The 20,645-nt window shown below is 54.5% G+C and overlaps 1 protein-coding gene across 6 annotated transcripts; it reads left to right on the top strand.

Annotated features, from left to right (window-relative positions):
• Positions 1-710: 710 nt before the first annotated feature.
• On the top strand, positions 711-20,114 carry LRRC32 (leucine rich repeat containing 32). Of its 6 annotated transcripts, XR_013362273.1 has the most exons (4): positions 4,694-4,906; positions 5,572-5,659; positions 9,271-12,093; positions 18,373-20,114. XR_013362273.1 is itself a non-coding variant. In XM_077867123.1 (3 exons), the coding sequence occupies exons 2-3, from the start codon at positions 5,576-5,578 to the stop codon at positions 11,173-11,175; spliced, it is 1,989 nt and encodes a 662-aa protein (XP_077723249.1). In that variant the 5' UTR covers positions 711-841; positions 5,572-5,575; the 3' UTR covers positions 11,176-13,257. The 6 variants fall into 6 exon arrangements, 5 of the variants coding, with proteins under 5 accessions (XP_077723249.1, XP_077723251.1, XP_077723252.1 ...); XM_077867123.1 differs by lacking the exons at positions 4,694-4,906; positions 18,373-20,114 and adding an exon at positions 711-841 and having other exon boundaries at positions 9,271-13,257; XM_077867125.1 differs by lacking the exon at positions 18,373-20,114 and having other exon boundaries at positions 4,678-4,808; positions 9,271-13,257.
• Positions 20,115-20,645: the final 531 nt, after the last annotated feature.

Genomic DNA, 20,645 nt, shown 5'->3' with positions numbered 1-20,645 from the left:
GACCTTACTAGTCCCAGACAACTGGTTTTTATCTATGCTTCCCCTCCCATCCCTAGCCTCAGTTTCTCCATCTGAGAACTGGGGACTTCGACGGTACCATTTCACAGGACTGCTTCAGGGTCCCGGAGCTGATGGAGGAAGGCGAGCGTGGATACAAGAGCACAATCAGAGAGGGGAAGTGACCTGCCAGGACTCGGCCGAGGGGGTGGCCGCGGCGTGGGGAACCCTGTGGCCGCCCCAGGGCCAGTGAAGGGTCATTTCCTTCCGCGTTCAGCCCCGCCGGCACCTCTCCTGTTTGCCCACCCCTAAGTGCGGCGGCGCCGGCAGCGGGGGAAATCGGGGCCAGGCCGGATTTCCTCTGCGGACCTGCAGCTCCTAGAGCCCCCCCCACCCCCCCACCCCCGCTCCCTCCCCTCCGGACCCCGCGGGGCCACGAGCTGCACGTGCGGCGGTCGGGGCGGCCTCGCCCGCCGCCCGCCGGCGCCTCCCCAGCGCCCCCCACCCGGCCCTTCCATCCCGCCCCCTGCCTCCCCGCCCCCCCAGCCGGGTTCCAGCGGGAAGATGCTTCGCCGCCTCGCGCGTTCCGGAGAAACCGAGTCACGCGGGGGCGCGCCGGCCGGGCGCTAGGACCCCGCAGCGGGGCCGGGGGGGCGTGGTGGGGCGGGTCGGCGGGAGAGGTATTTAAATTGGAGCCCGAGCCGCCCCCTCGCGGGTCGGGTTCCCGTGGGGCGGTGGAGCAGCCGCGGGCCGCCGCGGGCCGTGACCCCGGGGTCTGGGCGGCAGGTTTGCGCAAGATGTGCCGGGGCTGCGCGCCAGAGGAGCGGCGGCCGCGCTGAGCCAGGTAGGAGCGCCCGCCGGCGAGGTGCCGCCCGGGGACGGGGACGGGGACGGGGACGGGGACGGGACGGGACGGGGCCGGGCCGGGGGACCCCGCCGTGCGCCCCTGCAGAGCGCCGGCCGCCGCGGCTCCATCCCGGGCGCCTCGCCCCCCCCCCCCCCACGCGCCGAGCCCGGCAGGACCCGCCCTCGCCCCCGAGGCTCCCGTCGCAGCTGCTCTTTCCCGCGAAGGCGGAGGCCGGCGTTCCTATTTGACAGATGGCAAAACTGCGGCAGCAGGGCCGGCACGCACTTTCCCGGGAACTCACAGCCAGTCGAGGGCAGAGCAGGATTTGAATCCAAGGCTCTTACCGCCGCGGGACTCCGCCGGCCGGGCGCGTCCCCGCGCACCGCACCTAGCAGCTGGCCCGACTCTGGGGTGGGATTGGGGCCGGGCGGAGGGGCACCCACCTCTCCCCGAGGGGCTCGCAAGCCGGCCTCCTTGGTGAGTGGTAAGATGTGAGGGACCCCGACCCCCACCCCCACCCGAGCTGCCTGAAATTCCGCCATCACAGCTACATTCCTTTGGGTTAAGGTCTAATTCCCCCGTGGGATGCACATGTCTCCAGAATGGGGCTTGCCCTTAGTGATTCACTGCTTGGTATGAACGTCCACAGCAGCTCTCCCAGGACCCCACTCTGCTGGTGACTGGGGCTGAGAGGAGGGAGAGGAGCACCCCAGAGCCCAGCCCTGGGAGCCTGCCTGTCGGTAGGGGTGGTAGGGGTGCCGGTGGGGGGTCGCTGGATGTGGTTAGGGAGGGAGATCTTGGCCTGCTGTAGTGGAAACATTTGCTCTGGAGGCAGACCGACCAGATTCTGAATTCATCTATTTACGGCCTGTGTGACTTTGGGTAAGTCACCTCTCTGAGCTTCATTTTCCTCATGGGCAAAATAAGGACAGTTCTATAGGGAGCAGGCTACTAGGCACCTGATGGAGAAAACACAGCCTTTGGGTCATGTAGACCTGGGCTAACCCCCCACCCCCACCCTCAAATGCTTATGAGCCGGCTAACTGTGTGCTAGGTCTCTTTCTGAACGTCAGTTTTCTCATCTGTAAAATGGAAATTATGGTAACCACCTTATTGGGTTGTGACTTCAAATGAGATAATACAGATCATGTGCTTAGAAGAGTGTCTAACACCCTGAAATAGTAGGGATAGGCTTATTACAATAGTAGGCATTGCCCCCCTGACACACACACTCTCCCTCCCTCTCTCTCACATACACACACACTCACACACACACTCGGGTATTTTCTGGTATTGGTCCTCCCAGAGTCCTGAAATGTCTCCTGCCTTCTCTTGCCTAGGCTACTAGTCTGCAGGCCTGGGGCCCCTATCCTCGGCATGCCTCACCTGTGCCGTTTGGCCCTCTGGGTCATTGCCCCAGGTGGGAAAGACCGTGTGTCCAGGACACCTTCATTACCATTCTCAGCTTTATCATCACAATGGTTAGGGGAAGCCAGTGGCAGAACAGCCACCAGGAGACTTGCTGTACAGATGGGACACTTAGGCCCTGAAAGGTTAAGGGACTTACCTGGGGAGCGCAATACACAGTAGTGTCTGGATGTAAGCCTGGGTCTAAGTGACCACAGTCTTCCCTATTGAAAGTCACATGCTACACACCGAGTCTGGGGCAGTCCTGAAGGGTGCCCACAGATGAGATGCCAGGGCAGATTTCCCCATGCTAGAGGGACTTCTGCAGGATGCACAGATGCCCACCTTGGGGGTGGGGAGAGATTTGGCAGGCAGAAGAGGGGCTGGTGAGGGCGCCTTTGAGCAGCACCGCCTTCAGGTTCAGAACTAAGCCAGGTCCCTCCTGTCCTGACCTCACAGCCCCCTGAAGTAGAGCTTCTACCCCTCTCTTTGCCATTCTTTCAATAGATGTTTGGTGAGCACCACTTAATAGACCCCTGTTCTCATAGAATCAGAAATACATTTGCAGGAAGTGATCAATGCAAGGAAACAATGAAATGTGTGAGAATCCAGAGAATAGCATTCCAGGCAGAGAGAGTAGCAGGGGCAAAGGCCCTGGGGTAGGAATGCACTTGCTATGTTTGAGGAATGGTGAGAAAGCTAGAATTTGGTAAGGGCAAGGCAAATGGGAGATGTGGTCAGGGAGGAGATTGTGTAAAGCTTGGATTTTATTGGAAGTGCTCAAGCAGTGAGAGTCACGCTCCAATACATGATTTAAAGGCATCAGCCTGGCTGTGTATAGAGGACAACCTGGAGGGGCCAGGGTGGGAGCGGGGCTGTTGCTGCTTTCGAGCCCAGGGCTGTGGTGGTACCTCAGTGCGGAGCGGTGGTGGAGGAGGGAGGTAGCCGACCCAGCGTCTGTTTTTCAGGTAGGGCAGACGTAACCTGCTGATGGGAAGGAGTGTGTCTGGGAGATGAAGGGAGAGTCCAGAAGGAGTGCTCTTGCCACCGTCACCTTGTGTCAGTTCTCAGTGGCTCCCTGGCCTGCCTGGTGATGTGAGATGGATCCCAGGGGAGACTGAGTCCTCTTTGCCCTGGGCCACTTCCCACAGGAGTGGGTCAGAGGAACTAACCCCGCAGAGCTCAGTGCTGTGCCCACTGGAACCTCAGAGTCTGTGGAACCTGGAGGATGAGCTATACATCGGCCAGCCTTGGGGAATCAGAGAGGGCTTCCTGGAGGAAGTGATATCTAAGCTGAAACCCAGAGGATGAGGAGGCATTCAGCACAAGAGAGGGGAGGAAGTGAAGGTTTAGGGCAGTGAAAAGGTGCTCACAGAACCGAAGGAAATAGGAGGCTGCCATAAGCCAGAGTGGGAGAGGGGACAGTGAGAAGTGAAGCCGAGGGGGAAGAGCTGGCTGGGCAGGCACGCTCCCCAAGGGCCTCAAAGGTCCCAGTGAGAGGTTTCCATTCAATTCTGAACACACTAGCTTTCAAATGGGTGGTGATGTTCTGCTTTTTAAACAGCAGAACCAAATTTCCTGTGAACACAGGTGAGAGGCGAGCAGCTGTGGGGGGCAGGGGGCCCAAGGCCCCGAGCTGAACCCAGGGAATGGGGTTGAAAACACAGCATGGTGGCCCGTGTGTGTTTGGGTGAGAAAGAGCCTCAGAGTAGCCATCTTCACTTAAAATTCATCACAAGGATAGTAGTGGATCCTAAAAGTCGAAGACCTAGCCCTCACAGGTCCTATAGATGCTTCTTCTTCTAAAGCACCCTTCAGAGTTGCAACTCAGCTCTCATTTATTGAGTAACCTTCTAGCGTAGAGGTTCAGGGTACAGATTGCTGGGCCTGCCACTAGTAAGCTGTGTAGCCTTGGTCCTGCTACTTGATCTCTCCAAGTCTCGGTTTCCCCATCTGCAAAATGGGAATCGTCATCCTAGAACCAAGTCCTTGGATTACTATGAGGATTAAGTGAGTTAATACATGTAAAGTATCGAGAAGAGTGCCTGGTGCGTGATAAGGGCTTTGTAAGGGCACTTTCATTTGATCTTTAGCAAAACTTAGGCAAATTGGCATTAACCTGGAAAGAGGAAACTGAGGTTCAAGACTTGTACAAGGCCCCATAGGAGCAGGAGCAGGTCAGTGGAGGGAAAGAGAGCAGTTACGGGTGACTGAGTCTAGTGCTCTTGGAAGGCTTTATGTGTCCTCCCTTGTTAACACTCAGTATGCATTCTGACACTTCTCTGCATTTAATTATGGCCCCAGGTCGGAGGACAGAGCCAAACTTGAGGAGGCATTCAGTTAAAGTATGAAAGGAAGAAAGAAGGAAAGAGAGAGAGAGAGAGAGAGAGAAATAAAGAGAAAAAGAGAGAAAGAAAGAAAAGAAAGAAAGAAAGAAAGAAAGAAAGAAAGAAAGAAAGAAAGAAAGAAAGAAAAAGAGAAGAGAAGAGAAGAGAAGAGAAAAAGAAAGAAAAGAAAAGGCTTGATGTGTACTCCTAGCACTTGGCCCAGGTCCTCAGTGAGTGAGCCCCTAACAGCACAGGGAATCAACTCTGCTCAGGGCCTGTGAGGTTGCCCTTACTCCACCTCAGCTGCACACAGAGAAGACACCAGCAGGTCTGAGTGGCCCCCTGCACTGGCGGTAACTTCAGTGAAAGTAAAGAGCCTGGAGCCTACTCCTGGGGAAGTCCACAGCAACAGTGCTGGGGGCAGGGTAGGCCTCCTGGCGGAGCTTCCTGTCAGGGCTCCAGGCCCAGCCTTCAAACAATGGCAGGGACTCCAGAATCAGAAAATCAAAAGAAAAAGGGCAAAATAAAAGTCCAGGGGTGGGGGGATTGAGGAATTCCGTTCGAGGGCCTAAGAAAGTAAGATGGGGGATCTGCTTCTGACCTGGGTGGAAATGTAGTCAGAGGCCTAGCTACCCAGCTCACCCCATCCCAGCCCTGAGCTTGGCCCAGGGCAGCCCTTAGAGTCCCTCTGTCTCCTGCTCACCCCCTCCAGGTGGTCTTCCAGCAGGTAGGGTCTTTTGAAACCTGCATCTGACCAAGTCACCGCTGCTTCAAAGCTCTCGCTGTCTGGAGTGACAGCTTAGCTCCTTGGCCCAGCACTAGAGACCCTCTGGGATAGGCTACAGACCCCAGCACCCATGGCTGCCTCACTCACAGCACCTTTTGTCCAGCTCTGGCTGTGATGTGGGGCTCCCTGAAGGATGGGAGCAATGGGGGCTGGCAGTGGAAACCAGTGGTCTTACAGTGTTCCCCTTTTCTCCCCACCCTCTGCAGAGCCATGAGCCACCAGATCCTGCTGCTTCTGGCCCTGCTGACCCTGGGCCTGGCCACCTCCCAACGAGACAAGGTGCCCTGTAAGATGGTAAGCAGCCCCACCCAGGTGGGCTAAGCCCCCGAGACTGTCCTCCTGTCCCAGCCCTACAGGCCAGAAGTCAGAGGAGTTAGAAGAGGAAAGGGAATGCATTGAACACATTTAAACCTTGCATTTAATGAGTACCTGCTAGGATGTTTAAGCACTTTATTATGTACTCTGAATCCTGTCAGGTAAGTACCATTCTATCTCATTTGATAGAATTGGAAATTGTGGTTTAGAGAGGTTAGATGGCTTGTCCAGGTTCAACCGGCTAGGACCAGTGGGGCTGAGATTGGACTCTATTTCCCCAAGTTGCCCCTGCAGGGCAGCAGACCCCCTGGGTGATATAGAATATGTGTATGTGTAGGGAACTAGAGGTTGGCTAGCGGGGTCCCTCCTGGGCCAAATCCCCTTTTCTTGACTTGGGCCCAAATGCTGCTTTCCTGGTGGGACACCTCTCACTCATTGCTGCTCAGATCCAAAGCTGCCTCCTCCAGAAAGCCCCACCCTGACCGCTCCCAGGCTGATGTGCTTCTGTTTGCTCCCCGTCCTGGACTCTCATACTGAGCAAATGGGATAGCTGGTGAATGCATCCAAGCCTGTCTCACTTGCTGGACCAAGAACTTCTTCTTGGGTAGCAGGTTGTCCAAGGGCAGCTCTGAACTTGGCTCTGTCTGGAAGCTCAGAGCTCAGGGAGCAGTGGGCACCCTTAGAAACCAAGTTCTGTGAGCCACCCTGGCCTGCAAGCTTCCTCCTGGTTGGGCAGCCCAGTGCCGCCCTGCCTACCAGCAGCCCCCGCTGGGCCTCATGGGCACTGGGGTAGAAAGCAAGTATTAGGCCCTGGGCTTGGCCAGCTTTGTGTCCTGGCTCAGCTCTCAGAGGCTGGTGTCCTGGCAGCTTTTAATATCCTGAGGTGAGGCAGAGTGGGGGTAACGAGGGTCCCAGTACAGTGCCCCCCCAGCAAATGCTCAGTAAGTGCTGGCTGATACTATATACTGTGCTGAAGAACAGTAGGAAAAGGAACTTGCACTGGTACTTGGGCGCCTCTGACTCTCTGATCCAGGGGAAGCTCACCCCTGAGTCTCAGTTTCCTTAGGTGGGTTCAACAGGGTAAATAATGCATGCCAGGATTAAACGAGGCAAGGGGTCTGTGTACCCAGCCATGGAGCCTGCCACAGAACTAGTGTGCCATGACAGTGGTGGTCATGGTGTTCCTTTTGCTGTTTCTTTCTCAAGTCAGGATGGGCCGGGTTGCTGAGGATAGGGATGAGGAGGCTGTACCTAGTGGCCCAAGCTGGTGGAGACGTTGTGAGGGACAAGGGGCAAGAGCCAGGCAGGGCTGGCAAGGTGGCCGGGCTAGGTATGTGGTTTAGAGGGGCATTCAGCTGCCCGATACCCTCGAGGATGCTGCTTGGCTGGAGGTGCTAGGGCCAAGTGACTGGACTGCCAGGACCAGGACAACTGATTAGTCAGGTGCCCCATGAGGGCAGGTCTGTGCCCCCCATCCCACTCCCGCCCTCCCACACACCTTGGAGCTCTGGGGAAGGAGCTGAGAGCTGGGCCGGCAGGGAGCGCCCAGGCTGGTGTTCCTGCTCCATGGACTCCGCCACTCACTGTGACCTTGTGCTGGTCACTGCTGTCTTCAGTTTTGTCTCCCCATCTGGGAAGTGGGCAAGCCAGAGTCTTTTTTACTCTACTGGTCTTTAACTCTGGTTAGAATACATGGATTCTCTTTTTTTTCCTTTTAGAAAGGTGATGATTCAGTCCCTTAGCCCTTTACCAAGCCACTGTGGTGTCCGTGACTCTTTCATTCATTGAAAAAATTTATTGAGTACCTTTAGTGGGCCAGGTCCAAGGCATCCACATCCATCACACCGACCCCTGTTGACTCTGAGCTCCCTGCCTAGCATGTCCTGCCCAGACTGCCACAGTCAGGAGCCAGAGCTATGAGAGAGGGAGCACAGGGCTGTGGTACTCCCTCAGAGCCCAGGGAGGGCTCCCCACCTCCAGGCTCAGTGCCCCAAACACCAAGCTCAAGCCCTGCAGATCTGGGTGGGGAGGGGTAAGGATAACCAGAGTGGGGACCAGCAGGGAGGAGGCCCAGAGGCAGGTGTGGGAGGGCACAGAGGGCAGTGGTCAGGTGTGGTCACTGCAGCAAGGGCTGGGCTGGAGGGGGCTGGGAGGAGAGGAGACAGGTCTGCAGGGGCTAAAAACAGCCTTAAAACCTGCTGAGGGTCCTGGACTTGCCCTGGAGGGTTTAAGCAGAGAGTAGCATGGAGAGGAGGTTTCTTGTAGCAATTGCCAGGAATTTGGCAGTTGGAGAGGTCAGAAGGGGTCTGTGGATACAGAGAGTCCGGGGTAGGAGTGGGCCTGCACTGGGTGGTTGTGGAAGTCAGACCATTTCCTGGAAAAGTCTGGATTCCTGGGCTCTTTGAAAAGATGAGAGGGAGATTGTATTTGCACAGAAAAAAAAGAAAAACTCGGGCTCCTTCGAAGTCACATGTGCTAGGAGGACAAAGTTGGCCTTTGGCTCTAAAACAGATATACGTTCAAACCCCAGCTCTGCTCCTCCTCAGCTGAGTGATCTCAGAGCCCCCTACCCTCTCTGAGTTTGGGTTTCTGAAAAGAGGGGTGACCATATCTGATGGGCTTGCTTTTGTGAGGCTCCAGTGAGACAGTGGGCCTGAACGAGCTAAATAAAATGTAATACACTGAGTCAGTGCTGGGGAAAGGTGTTACTCTGTGGATAAGAAGCCTGGAGTGGTAATGTGACTTGGTGAGGCTCACACAGCAAAATCCTAGTCTTGTCACCAAAGAAGGTGGGTTGGGACCCTGGCCATGTTTCCCCTGCTTCCTACCCCCTCCCCTCTCCAGGGGCCAGTCTGGACCAGGCCATGGTGGGCAAGGCCACTGATGGAAGTGGGTCAGGTAGCAGCAGCAAAAAGGAGGTCTCATCTGGGGATAGGCAGTGAGAAAGGCAGGCACTAGGACCCGGGACTCTGCCCCATGGAATGAGGGCTTGAATGAGGTCTGAGGGTAGGAGGCCCAAATAAAAACTGTTGAGAGGAGTGCAAATTGCATTTTGGAAACATTTCTCCCCCAAAATGGTTTCTGGTGTAACAGCAGTTGGGTAAATTTAACTATCTGAGCACATAAAAGGAACCCAGGATGTGAACCAGAAGGCCCCAGGTTCCTGCTCAGTCCTATTATTCTCTGGCTTGGGGTGGTTCTGGGTGATATATGGCTTAGTTTCCTGTAAAATGGGGCAATAGTCAGTGTAGGGTGTTTTGTGAGTTCATCTGTCCTCTTGTCTGTCTGTCATTTCTATGTCTGTGTATCCATCAAACTTCCTTAAGTCCCTCCCTGATACCCAGCACAGTACTGAGTGCCAGAGACAGGGGCACGGAGAAAGCTAGGGATCATCCAGATGAGAGATGATTGGGCTGGGGTGGAGGAATGTGGAGCATCTTGGGAGCCAGAGGAGAGGCCTAGCTAAGCTAGGCTGGGGGTTGGGTAGGGGTTGGGGTTGAGACATCCTTCCTAGAAGATGTGTCTGGTTCCTCCCCTTACTGTGTCCACTAATGCCCACTGCTCTCCCTGACCTCTCCAACCCACCCCAGGTAGACAAGGAGGTCTTGTGCCAGGGTCTTGGCCTGCTCCAGGTCCCCTCGATGCTCCCGCTGGACATCGAGGCCCTCAACCTATCTGGGAACCAGCTGCAGAGCATCCTGGCCTCACCCCTGGGCTTCTACACAGCACTTCGACGCCTGGACCTGAGCACCAATGAGATCAGCTTCATCTACACCGGGGTCTTCCAGGCCCTGCCCCACCTGGAGCACCTCAACCTGGCCCACAACAACCTGGCAGTGGGCACCATGCTGAACGCCCCCAGCCTGGGCCCCCTGCCTCATGTGACATCTCTGGACCTGTCCGGGAACAGCCTGTACAGTGGCCTGGTGGAGCAGCTGCTCGGGGAGGCGCCCGCCCTGCGCACCCTCTCGCTGGCCGAGAACAGCCTGACTCGCCTGGCCCGCCACACGTTCCGGGGCACGCCCGCGCTGGAGCGGCTCGACCTCCACAGCAACGTGCTCATGGACATCGAGGACGGTGCTTTCGAGGCCCTACCCCACCTGGCCCACCTGAATCTGTCCAGGAATTCCCTCACCTGCATCTCCGACTTCAGTCTCCAGCAGCTGCGGGTACTGGACCTGAGCTGCAACAGCATCGAGGCCTTTCAGGTGGCCCCAGAGCCCCAGGCTGAGTACCAGCTGGCCTGGCTCGACCTGCGGGAGAACAGACTGCTCCGCTTCCCGGACTTGGCTGCGCTCCCGCGACTCATCTACCTGAACATGTCCAACAACCTCATCCGGCTCCCTGCAGGGCCATCCCAGGGGGGCGAGGGCATCCACGCGCCTTCAGAGGGCTGGTCGGCCTTGCCCTTCTCCCACCCCAGCCGCAACGCCAGCACCCACCCCCTCTCCCAGCTCTTGAACCTGGATTTGAGCTACAATGAGATTGAGCTGGTTCCTGAGGGCTTTCTCGAGCACCTGACCTCCCTTCGCTTCCTGAATCTCAGCCGGAACTGTTTGCGAGCCTTCCAGGTGCAGCGCGCGGGCTTCCTGCCTTGCCTTGTGTACCTGGACATCGGCCACAACGCGCTGGAGACGCTAGAGCTGGGCTCCAGGGCCCTGGGGTCTCTGCGGACGCTGCTCCTCCAGGACAATGCCCTGCGGGACCTGCCCCCCTACACTTTTGGTGGCCTGGCCAATCTGCAGAGGCTTAACCTTCAGGGAAACCGGGTCAGGCCTTGTGGGGGGCCAGGTGAGCCCAGCCCCTCAGGATGTGTGGCCTTCTCTGGCATCTCCTCCCTCCGAGTCCTGAACCTGGTGGACAATGAGATGGAGATGCTCCAGGCGGGTGCCTTCCTCCACACGCCACTTACCGAGCTGGACCTTTCTGCAAACCCAGGGCTGGATGTGGTCACGGGGGCCTTGGCGGGCCTGGAGGCCTCCTTGGAGGTCCTGGCCCTGCAGGGCAATGGGCTAGCCATCCTGCAAGTAGACCTGCCCTGCTTCAGCTGCCTTAAGCAGCTCAATCTTGCCGAGAACCGCCTGAGCCACCTGCCTGCCTGGACACAGGCCGTGTCCTTGGAGGTACTGGACCTGCGGAACAACAGTTTCAGCCTGCTGCCGGGCAGCGCCATGGGCGGCCTGGAGACCAGCCTCCGGCGCCTCTACCTGCAGGGGAATCCACTGAGCTGCTGTGGCAATGCCTGGCTGGCTGCCCAGCTGCACCAGGGCCGTGTGGACGTGGATGCCACCCAGGACCTGACCTGCCGCTTTGGCTCCCAGGAGGAGGTATCCCTGAGCCACGTGCGTCCTGAGGACTGTGAGAAAGGGGGACTCAAGAATGTCAACCTCATTATCATCCTCACTTTTGCACTGGTCTCTGCCATCCTCCTCACCACACTGGCCACTTGTTGCTGCGTCCGTCGGCAGAAGTTCAACCAACAGTACAAAGCTTAGGGAAGCCAGGAGCTGCGGGACAGCTCAGCCTGGAGACCTCCCAGGTCAGCTGGGGTGCCGGAGGCACGGACAAGGGTGGGGACTGACCCAAGGTCACACAGTGAGCCAGAGTCTGAGAACTCTGGTCTCTAACTCCCCGCCCAGGGCTCCTTCCCTTATGTCGTGCTGTACTGGTAGGCAACCCACTTCCCAGGCCACACATGTGGTCCAGCTGTGGCAGCCGGAAGTCAGGCAGTTTCAGGAGTGACAGAGAATAAGGTTGACAGATCTGACCGACACATGTTTGCCAAGCATGTTTTGTGCCACATCCTGCTCTGGGCACTGGGGACGCTGGTGAATGAGACACATCCCTGCCCTCGAGTGTCCCCCAGTCCTGGTGGGGAGGTGGTCCCAAAGCCATGCAGTGACCACGCCGAGTGTGGAAGTTCCAGGGCTGCTGAGTTATGGAGAGTCCTGCCCCGGTGGGGCCGGAGCACAGGAGGGACAAGACCAACAAGACTGGTCTGAGACGTTTCCAAGCAGACTGTTTGTCACATCTTCCAATAATGACTTTCAGCTTCTTTGGAACATGTAGAGCTTGTGACCGGAAAAGAACTGGAGCCACATGAGTACATCTTGGATTCAGCTCTGAGGCCACAGCGGCTCCAGCAGAGCCTGATTAAGAGGCTGTTGCCCGGGTTCTGGCCCTGTGCTGGACCATTCCATTTCCTGCTCCTGACAGGCTCTTTCCCTGCCTAGCATGCTGGGGTTGCACACAATTGCCCTAGCCCCCCAGCTCCCTACGCAGGCCCCTTGTTCATCCCCAGCCCCACCCCGGCTGATGAGCCAGGAGTCAGAACCTAAGCGATCCGGTTCTGTTCTGCACCAGGCTTGTTGGCAGCTGGAACATTGGCAGCCTCTTTCGGACAGCCCTCTGAGGTTGGTATTTTAACCCATTTTACAAAAACTCCCTCCAGGGTCCTCCAGCTAAGAAATGCCATACCTGAGATTCAGGCTAAAATCCTCCTGTCTCCAGGGCCTGCCCTTTGCCACTGCGGGGGCTGTCTGCTATTAGGTGGACAGGAAACGGCCCCACATTGAGGGAGCAGGGCCTGGGAGCATCCTGTGCTGCACATTCCCACCCACTCCTCTCCCTCCTCTCTCCCAGGCAGGCAGACACAGGCTCTCTTCTCCTTCTCTGCCTCAGTTTCCCTTATTCCCTCCTTTGTAGACCGATGTGTGTTCATCTTTTTCTCTTGCTCCTGCATTCCCTGGTCCTCTATTGAGCACAGCTGGCAGTTTGAGACCATTGAGTCCAACCTTCCCATTGTACAGATAGGGAAACTGAGACTGAGGAAGAGAATGGAGTTTGCTCAGAGCTTCACGAGCCAGTGGCAAAGCCTGTGACAAAAGTGGATTCAGACCTCATTGAGGGTGTCAAGGGAAATTGGGAGCTGGACCTGAGTGATTTTCTTCTCTCTCAGCTGTCATATGACAAGATAATGCTGGCCCCAAACACTTTTGGGTCCTCATCATGCAGGGACTTTTTCCCTTAGAAAAGTGGTAGAAAAACCCATCTAGATATAACCCTCTATTCCTCATGGCCTTGGAATCATGGGCTGTCTAGGAAGCCCTGGGGGTAGCCCAAGACCCTCTGTTGTTGTCTTCACTATCTTACCTATGCTTGGCCCGTGGTCTGGCTCATGATGGTGCTTGGTAAAGTGTGAGACAATGAAAACAGCCCTCTCTCTGCCCCATTTTACAGACAAGAAAACTGAGGCCCAGAGAGGGTCAAGGACTCAGGGAGTCAGTGGCAGAGCTGGGGCTAGAAGCTGGTGTCCTGGCCCCAGCCTGGGGCCCTGGTGGTGTGTGGGGCAGCCAGGTGGACCCAGTCCTGGTTGGGAATCACAACCACAGGTGCTCACTGCACAGAAACACTCTTCCTCAGGCCTGGAGTGACGGGGTGGGCCCCTTCAGGCCTGATCTTTGAAAACACTACACAATGCTGCTCTCACCTCCAGGAGCCAGGCCACAGTCTGGCCTGGGGACCAGCTCTTTGTATAACCCACATGAATGTATTAAAAAAATAATTTTGGAGAAACAGTGGGGCCTGTCAGCGTCCTCCTTGTTGCGGATCATGGGCATTATTGCATCCACTTGAACCCTGCTCCCTCTACTTCCATCCGGGACTTTGAATCTTCATGGCAAACCCCTGGGGAGATGGGCTGAGGGCCGCTGAGGGGAGACTGAGGCTCTGGATCCTCACCGCCCTTGCCCTTGGGGCCTCAGCCCTCATTCCTCTGCCATCCCCCTGATCCTCTCACTCAACCAGTGCTGACCCCACCCTGCCCTTCCTGCTTGGGCAGCCCCTGTGCCCAGCCCCCTGCCTCATGGCAGAGGCCATCCTGTCTGTCCTACCCGCCCTCTGGGGCCCCCTCTGCAGGCTCTCTTCTCTCTCCGTGATTTCCTTTCCCATAGTGGTTGTGTGGAAGACTTGCCGATCTGAAAAATAGTAAAAAGACCCCTAAGCCATTTTCCCTTTCCTTCTCTTATTTCATGGGTAAACTTCTTGGCGAAGTAGCCCCCTCCTTCTCCCCTCCAATCTCAACTCGCCTGGGGTAACTTTACCCACCCCACCCCCACGCTGGCCTGGCTGAGGTCACCAAGAAGATCCTTTGCTGAACTCTGTGCACCTTCTGGACTGCCCCTTCTCGACCCCTCGCTGCAGGGGTCCCTCACTCCATCATCCCTGTCACCCATGCCCTCCCCTTGGCACACTCTCCTGGCATCCAGGCCTCCCACACGTGGTTTCTGCCTTCCTCTCAGTCCACTCCTTTTCAGACTCTGCTACGGGATCACCTTCCTCAAGCCATCTGAATGGCGATCACCAGGACTCTGTCCCAGGCCGTCTTCCCTCAGGAATGTCATCACCCTCATTGTCATAGCCATTCCATTGCTCTAATGATGCCCACATCTCTGGCTCCGGCCCCAGCCGGCCTTGAGCATCTGGCCCTGATACCCTGAATCCCAGAGGCCTCCCCGGCTGGAGAGCTAAAGGTCTCCCAATGGCCAGAGAACTGAGTGAGTGGCCAGGCCGCAGTTCAAGACTGACCTTGGAAGAAGAGCCAGGGAGCAGGGGGTGAGGGTAGGAAGAAGAGCTTTCCTGGTTCCTGGAAGGTAGCTGGAGGGTGAGGGTGTGGGCTGTGAGGTCTGGGGAAGGGACAAGAGCCACTTCACCCATGGTGGGGGTGGGGCTGAGGGGCTCTGAGGTGGAGTCAAGAGGGCAGGGCATTCCCCACCCTCTACTTTGCAGACCCCTGTGCCTGTCCTCATGTGGCCCTGTCTCCCCATCTCAGCTGCCTGACACCCAGACATTGCCCTCTTTGGCGGCACCTACTTTCCCTTCCTTACTTCCTCTCCCACAAATTCCAGCTCAGTGATGCTCCACCTCCTTTATCCCCCAAACATCCTGGAGATTTCTCCATGGCAGCTTCTCTGGGCCCTGACCTCTCCCCTCCCAGTTCCTACTCCAAAGGATAATTTTAAATGCCTATTTCATAGATGGGGCTGGGGGGTGAGAAGGCATGTGACTCAGTTCGCTGGCACACAGCAGGTGCTCAGTGAAGGCCTAAGGGAAGTCAAGAGCATAGGCTGCACTCAGCCCAGGGCTCTGCAGACCTCCAATCCAGCTGGAGCCTACCAGGTCCCTGGCCCCTTTTCCTGGCAAACAGGGGAGTTTGTTCACCTGGCCAAGACCCCCAACAAGGCAGAAATTCCTGTTTTCAGCCAAACATGGACACAGCTGCCAACTAGGTCATCAGAGCATCCGGCAAGTCCCAGAGAGAGGGGAGGCCCTCGGCTACCCATGTCGCAGCCTGCGGTGCCAGGTCACCCAGCCCATTCAATTCAGTAAGCTGTTATGGGGCTCCTGGAGGTGCGGGGCCCCGCAGGAGCCAGGCTACAGGCCTGGTGGGCAGGAGGGAAGGAAGGCAGCACCCAGGGCCCACGAACTGCCTCAACTTCTTGGTCCCCTGTGCTGTCACACCCCTACCCCCACCCTCCAGGGAGGCAAGGTCTGCTTTCTGTGCCCCTGCCCTTCAGGCAGCTCACAAGGACCCTGCAGTCCATCTCTCTCTGGCCACCTCCGCCCCTGTGCTCAGAGCTGACAATTATTGGCCATTTCCGGGTTGGCCCTACACCAAACAGTTGATGTACATTGTTATATGCAATTCTTATCATCTTTGAAGAGATTCCTATTACTATTAACCTCATTTTAAAGACAGTGAGACTTGGGGAATCCCTGGGTGGCTCAGTGGTTTGGCGCCTGCCTTCAGCCCAGGGCGTGATCCTGGGGTCCCGGGATCGAGTCCTGCATCAGGCTTCCTGCATGGAGCCTGCTTCTCCCTCTGCCTGTGTGTCTGCCTCTCTCTTTCTGTCTGTGTCTCTCATGAATGAATAAATAAAATCTTAAAAAAATAAAGACACTGAGACTCAAGGTCCCACAGCTGTAAAGCATGAGAGCTGAGACTGGAACCCAGGTATGCCCTGCTCCAGAGCAGCAATCTTAACCATGGGGTTCCCCACCTCCCAACACCAGGCTCTCTCCCACCTTCTCCACCTGAAATGTCTCACCCGCCCTGACCCACCTGCCAAACTCCTATGTCAACCCTGGCCTGTACCACCTCTTCTGGGGAGTCTGCCCTGATTTTCCTCTACAGCCCCAGGCTGCTGTGGGCCACAGTGATGAGGATCTCTGCCTGATATGCCACCAAATTAAGAACTCCTGGAGGGAAGTTCTACCCCAGCCCTCTCTGTGTCCCCAGGCCCTGTGAGCCAACACAGACTGTGAGTTCAGAAAAGGTTTCCTGAATGCAGGACCCCAGCCCTGCAGGACTTAGACACTTGTAGGGATTAAGATCGGCCCTCAGATAGAGAAGGGGGTCGTGGGCTTCTCAGACAGGTGCAGGGGACGTGGAGGACACAGAGGGGGATGCAGGATGTGGTCTGCCCAGGGCAGCAGTGACCAGTGAGGAGGCAAAGGAAAAATCTTCTCTCGACATCCTCTACTTCCCTCCACTTTCTTCTTGCCTCTGGGACCCTGTCTTACCTTCTCTTCCCTTCCTCCTTCCCCCTCTTCATCTCTCCTTTCCCTCCCTTGATCATCCCCCTCCTAACCCAGAAGCAGTTGGGGCCGTGGTAGCTGAGGGTGGGGAGGAGCAGAGGGGAGAGAGAGGGAGTGAGGCCCGAGCTGTTTATAGGAACTGGAGCAGCTCCATCCATCAGCTCTGTTTGGAGCAGGAGACCAAGCATAATAAATACCTTGGCTCCTCCCCAGCTGTGCTTTTCCTGAACTTGGCCATTCGAACTCAAATCTCTCTGGCCTGCTGGTTCTCAGGACCCAGCTCCCACCCCACCCCACCCTCCTCCCACCTCCCTCTGCCCTGGAAAGAGCCTCGCCTCCAGGACCAGAAATGCAGGGCTAAGTCTAGGCTCTGCTTTGGGTGTAAGGGCAAGTCCCGCCACTTGTCTGTGCCTCCATTTCCTCATCCCGAAAACGGGGTCATAGTCACTGCCCACCAAATGCACAGTGCTGTTCACATTGTAGGCCCGAGTCGCTTGAGCACCCACTCTGTGCCAGGCCCTGCAGGGTTCCTGGGAACAGCCAGACAGGGCCTCTGCCTATTGGGTGGAAGGAGAGGCCACACCACATCACAGGCAGGAAGTGGTCAGCGCCGTGAGGGAGGTCCAGATTTTGTGCTCTGGAAGATTGTTTGCAGCAGGGAGCGGCCCTTCCAGCTGGAGGAGTGAAGGGAGGCTTGGAGCACATCTGGGCTGGCCAGGCGGGGAAGGCTAGGATTTCAGCTCACGGAGGTGGGGAGAGGCTCTTCCAGGCAGAACAAACGGGAGCCAAGCAAACTCGGGTCTGGACTGGGCAGACAAGAGTGTGCCTATGCCAGCCTCCTCCCCAGACTCCCAACTTTGTCCTCTCTGGACCTTCAGCACTTTCCATCCCAGCCTTCCAGCCTCCTGGAATCGTCCTTCCTTCCCTGGAGAGCTTCGGACTCATCCAAGCCGTGGATGTGTTCCTGGAATTCGGCAGTCATGTCCCAACCCCACCCCACCCTCCAGCGCCCCACCGAAAGCCACCCCAGAAAGTGGAAGACTCAGATCAAGGGAAAAATCACTGGCCAATAGCACATGTTTCTGGAATGAACAAGGGAATAAATGTATAAAGGAATGAATAGAAGAGTGAGTCAATGAGAAGGAGAACAAGTGAGTAAGCGAATTACTACATTCAAGGGACGTTTCTTAAGCGGCTTCACTCACACTAGGTGCTGGGCAAACGCGATCCCGCCCCTCGCCGCACTCGCTGCCTATTGGAGGAGATGCACGTTCACACCGGGGCTTGCACGCGCACACACGCGCACTCGGATCAAGACAGCACGGCACCTGTGATGAGTCCTATGCCGGACACAGCAGGGAGGTGTAGTCGAGATGGGCAGGCTGAGATGTCCTCCCTGAGGACTCCGGCTAGAAGCTGAGCCTCGAGGAGGACTTGTTGAGAGAGTGGATTAGTATTAGTCCTTCTCGCCTCTGGCCCTCCTTCCTGTGGAGTTGCCAGAATGCCCAGGAGGGTAAGAGCCGCGTGCTAGACCCCGAGGCCAGTTTTCATGCACTGAAAGCAGCCCCCTCCACTGAAACCTTCTCTGTCTTCTCTGCCTCTCAATGCGTTGACTGTGCTATTCTAGAATCACTAGAAAAATAGGAAAGGCCACATACAGATTAGTGGGAGTGATCGCCAAGGGAGGGGGCCCAGGAGTCAAGCAGCGTGGGGGTGGGGGGGCTAGGCTGCAGGGTGAGAGTCCAGTTCCAAAGACCCTTGCTTTTGAATTCTGGGACCGGTGGGGGAGGCAGGTAGCATGGGCTTGGCGCCCTCCTCCATTCCGGCACTAACCATATTAGCTTGGACCAACCCTTCTCTTCCATCCTAGGTAACTTCAAACCTTCTCATATCTATGTGGGTTTAGTAACACCTGTGTGTTTTCTCCATAATTATCATTGACAGACACATTTAAATTATTTGCGAATACACACATACATGTATCATAGTTTTATAAAAATAGGATCATAGTAAGTATGTTTTCCTGCATCTTGCTTTTATTTTTTAAGATTTATTTATTTATTTATTTATTTATTTATTTATTTATTTATTCATAGAGACACAAAGAGAGAGACAGAGACACAGGCAGAGGGAGAAGCAGGCTCCATGCGGGGAGCCCAACATGGGACTGGATCCCGGGTCTCCAGGATCACACCGTGGGCTGAAGGCGGTGCTAAACCACTGAGCCACCCGGGCTGCCCCTGCATCTTGCTTTTTTAATTGAACAATACTTCAAGGAAATCCTCCCCTCTAATTCATTTTTGACGGTACATAATATTCCATAGTGTGAATATTCCATAATTTATTCAGCTGTTTACCACTTAATGGAACATTCACTTTTTAATCTTTTTTTTTTTCAACTATAAACATGCTGCAAAAACATCCTTGTTCATATGCCCATATCTCTGGGAGTTGTATTTGTCAGATAAGTTCTTACAGGTAAAATTCTAGATCAATGGATAGATATTATATATATGATGTATATGATTTTAATAAAGCTTACTTTTTAAAAAGAGTCCTGTTTCACCCTTCCATAAACAACTTATGAGAGTATCTTTTCTGCACTTCCCTGCCAGAATGCGGGTGATATAAAGAGAGACGTCTAGAGAGTCGTCTCTCATTGTTATTATTTTTTTTAAAGATTTATTTTTATTTATTTGAGACAGAGAGAGAGAGAACAGGAGCACCATGGGAGAGGGAGAAGCAGACTCCCTGCTGAGCTCAGAGAGCCCAACTTGGGGCTTGATCCCAGGAGATCCTGGCCTGAGCCCAAGGCAGCCAGCCACCCAGGCACCCCCACCCAGGCGGCCCTCTCATTGTTACATTAAATCACATTTCTCTACTGCTGGATCTGAGCAGCTTTTCGTTTCCTTGTTTGCCATTTGGATGGGTTCTTCCATGAAACATCCATTTTTATCCTTTGCCCATTTTTCTGTTATCTTTTCCTTGTCGATTTGTAAACCTCATTGTACACTGTAGTTATTCAACTTTATCTAGCACTTTTATAACAAATGTTTTCCAAAGCTCTCCTTTGTCTGTTGACTGTGATTGTGTATCTTTGCCCCACAATGCTTTTCGGCCTCACTTCTCCTTTGTAGCTTGATTCAATTGTTTCACTCAGATTGTTCGTATAGTCTTCTAAATTTTTTTTCTTCTTTTATTTTTTTTACACTTAGATCTTTAAATAATCTGAAATGGATTTTTGATTATGCAGTTGGGTAATTGGTCAAATTTTGCTTCCAGATGAAGAGTGATTGTGCCAGCATCATTTACTAAATAATCAAAGGTTACTCTATCAAATATTAAATTCTGATATATGTTTGGTGTCTATTTCTGGATTTCCTCCTCTGTATATTTCACTGATCTAGATCTATTCCTCTATTAGTGCTCTAGTGATTGATTTTAGAGTTTGTTCTGAGATGTATAAGGTAAGTCCTCCTGCATTGCTATTATCATCCATAAATTTTTGGCTATTTTCAGGCATTAATTCTTCCAAATAAACATTTCATGCTGTTTGGAATTGATCTGGGGAGTTTTGACATTTCTGGGATATCAAAGCTTCCCATCCAAGACTATGGTATGTCTCTCTATTTGTTCAGAACTTGTTTTCAATCCTTCGACAAGCTTTTTTCATGTTAGCCCTGTGCCTTTCTTGTTTAATCTATTCCTAACTATTTTGTGCTTTTTGGCAATATTGTCAATGGAATATTTTTCTATTTCCATTTTTATGTGTTTGTTTTCAAAACAGAGAAAAGTGGTTTTTAATATTTACCTTGCACCCAATAACCTTATCAATTTTTTTCTTCATTCAAATAAAGTCTTTTGTTTCTTTTGTTTCTGCATGTGTTTTTGCTTTCTGTTTCTCTATTAGAGACTCTTGGGTTTTCTAGGTATACAGTCATTTAATGACTTCATTGTTCCCACAGCTCCCTTGATACCCTCCCCACAGCAGCATCTGCCTCAGCCAGGCCTCTCATTGCCTGGCCTACAGCAGGTTCCAGGGACACCCCCCCCCCACACACACACACACATGTACACACACTGCCCACCATAGAGCTTTTTCTTCTAGGGCCTCTCTTCTCAAGACTCAAGGGTCTCATCCTCTGTCTCCCTGATTTGCAGGGGCAGAATGGAGGTGTGGGTCGGGGGCGCTCAGAATCCCTACTGCTTTGTTTTACCCCAACTGGAATTCTATCCTTCTCCTAGACCAAAGGTTGAAAACTGGTGGCCTAGGGGTCAGATTTAGCCTTTCGGCATGCTTTATTTGGCCCACATAGTGGTTTATTAAAACCTGGCTTAATTGCCAACACTTAAAAATTGGAAGGTTTTT

The sequence above is a fragment of the Canis aureus genome, chromosome 23 (genome assembly GCF_053574225.1).
Source record: "Canis aureus isolate CA01 chromosome 23, VMU_Caureus_v.1.0, whole genome shotgun sequence".
Taxonomy (NCBI): domain Eukaryota; kingdom Metazoa; phylum Chordata; class Mammalia; order Carnivora; family Canidae; genus Canis; species Canis aureus.
Note: the sequence above shows the minus strand (reverse complement) of the source record. Positions and strands in the feature narration are given on the sequence as shown.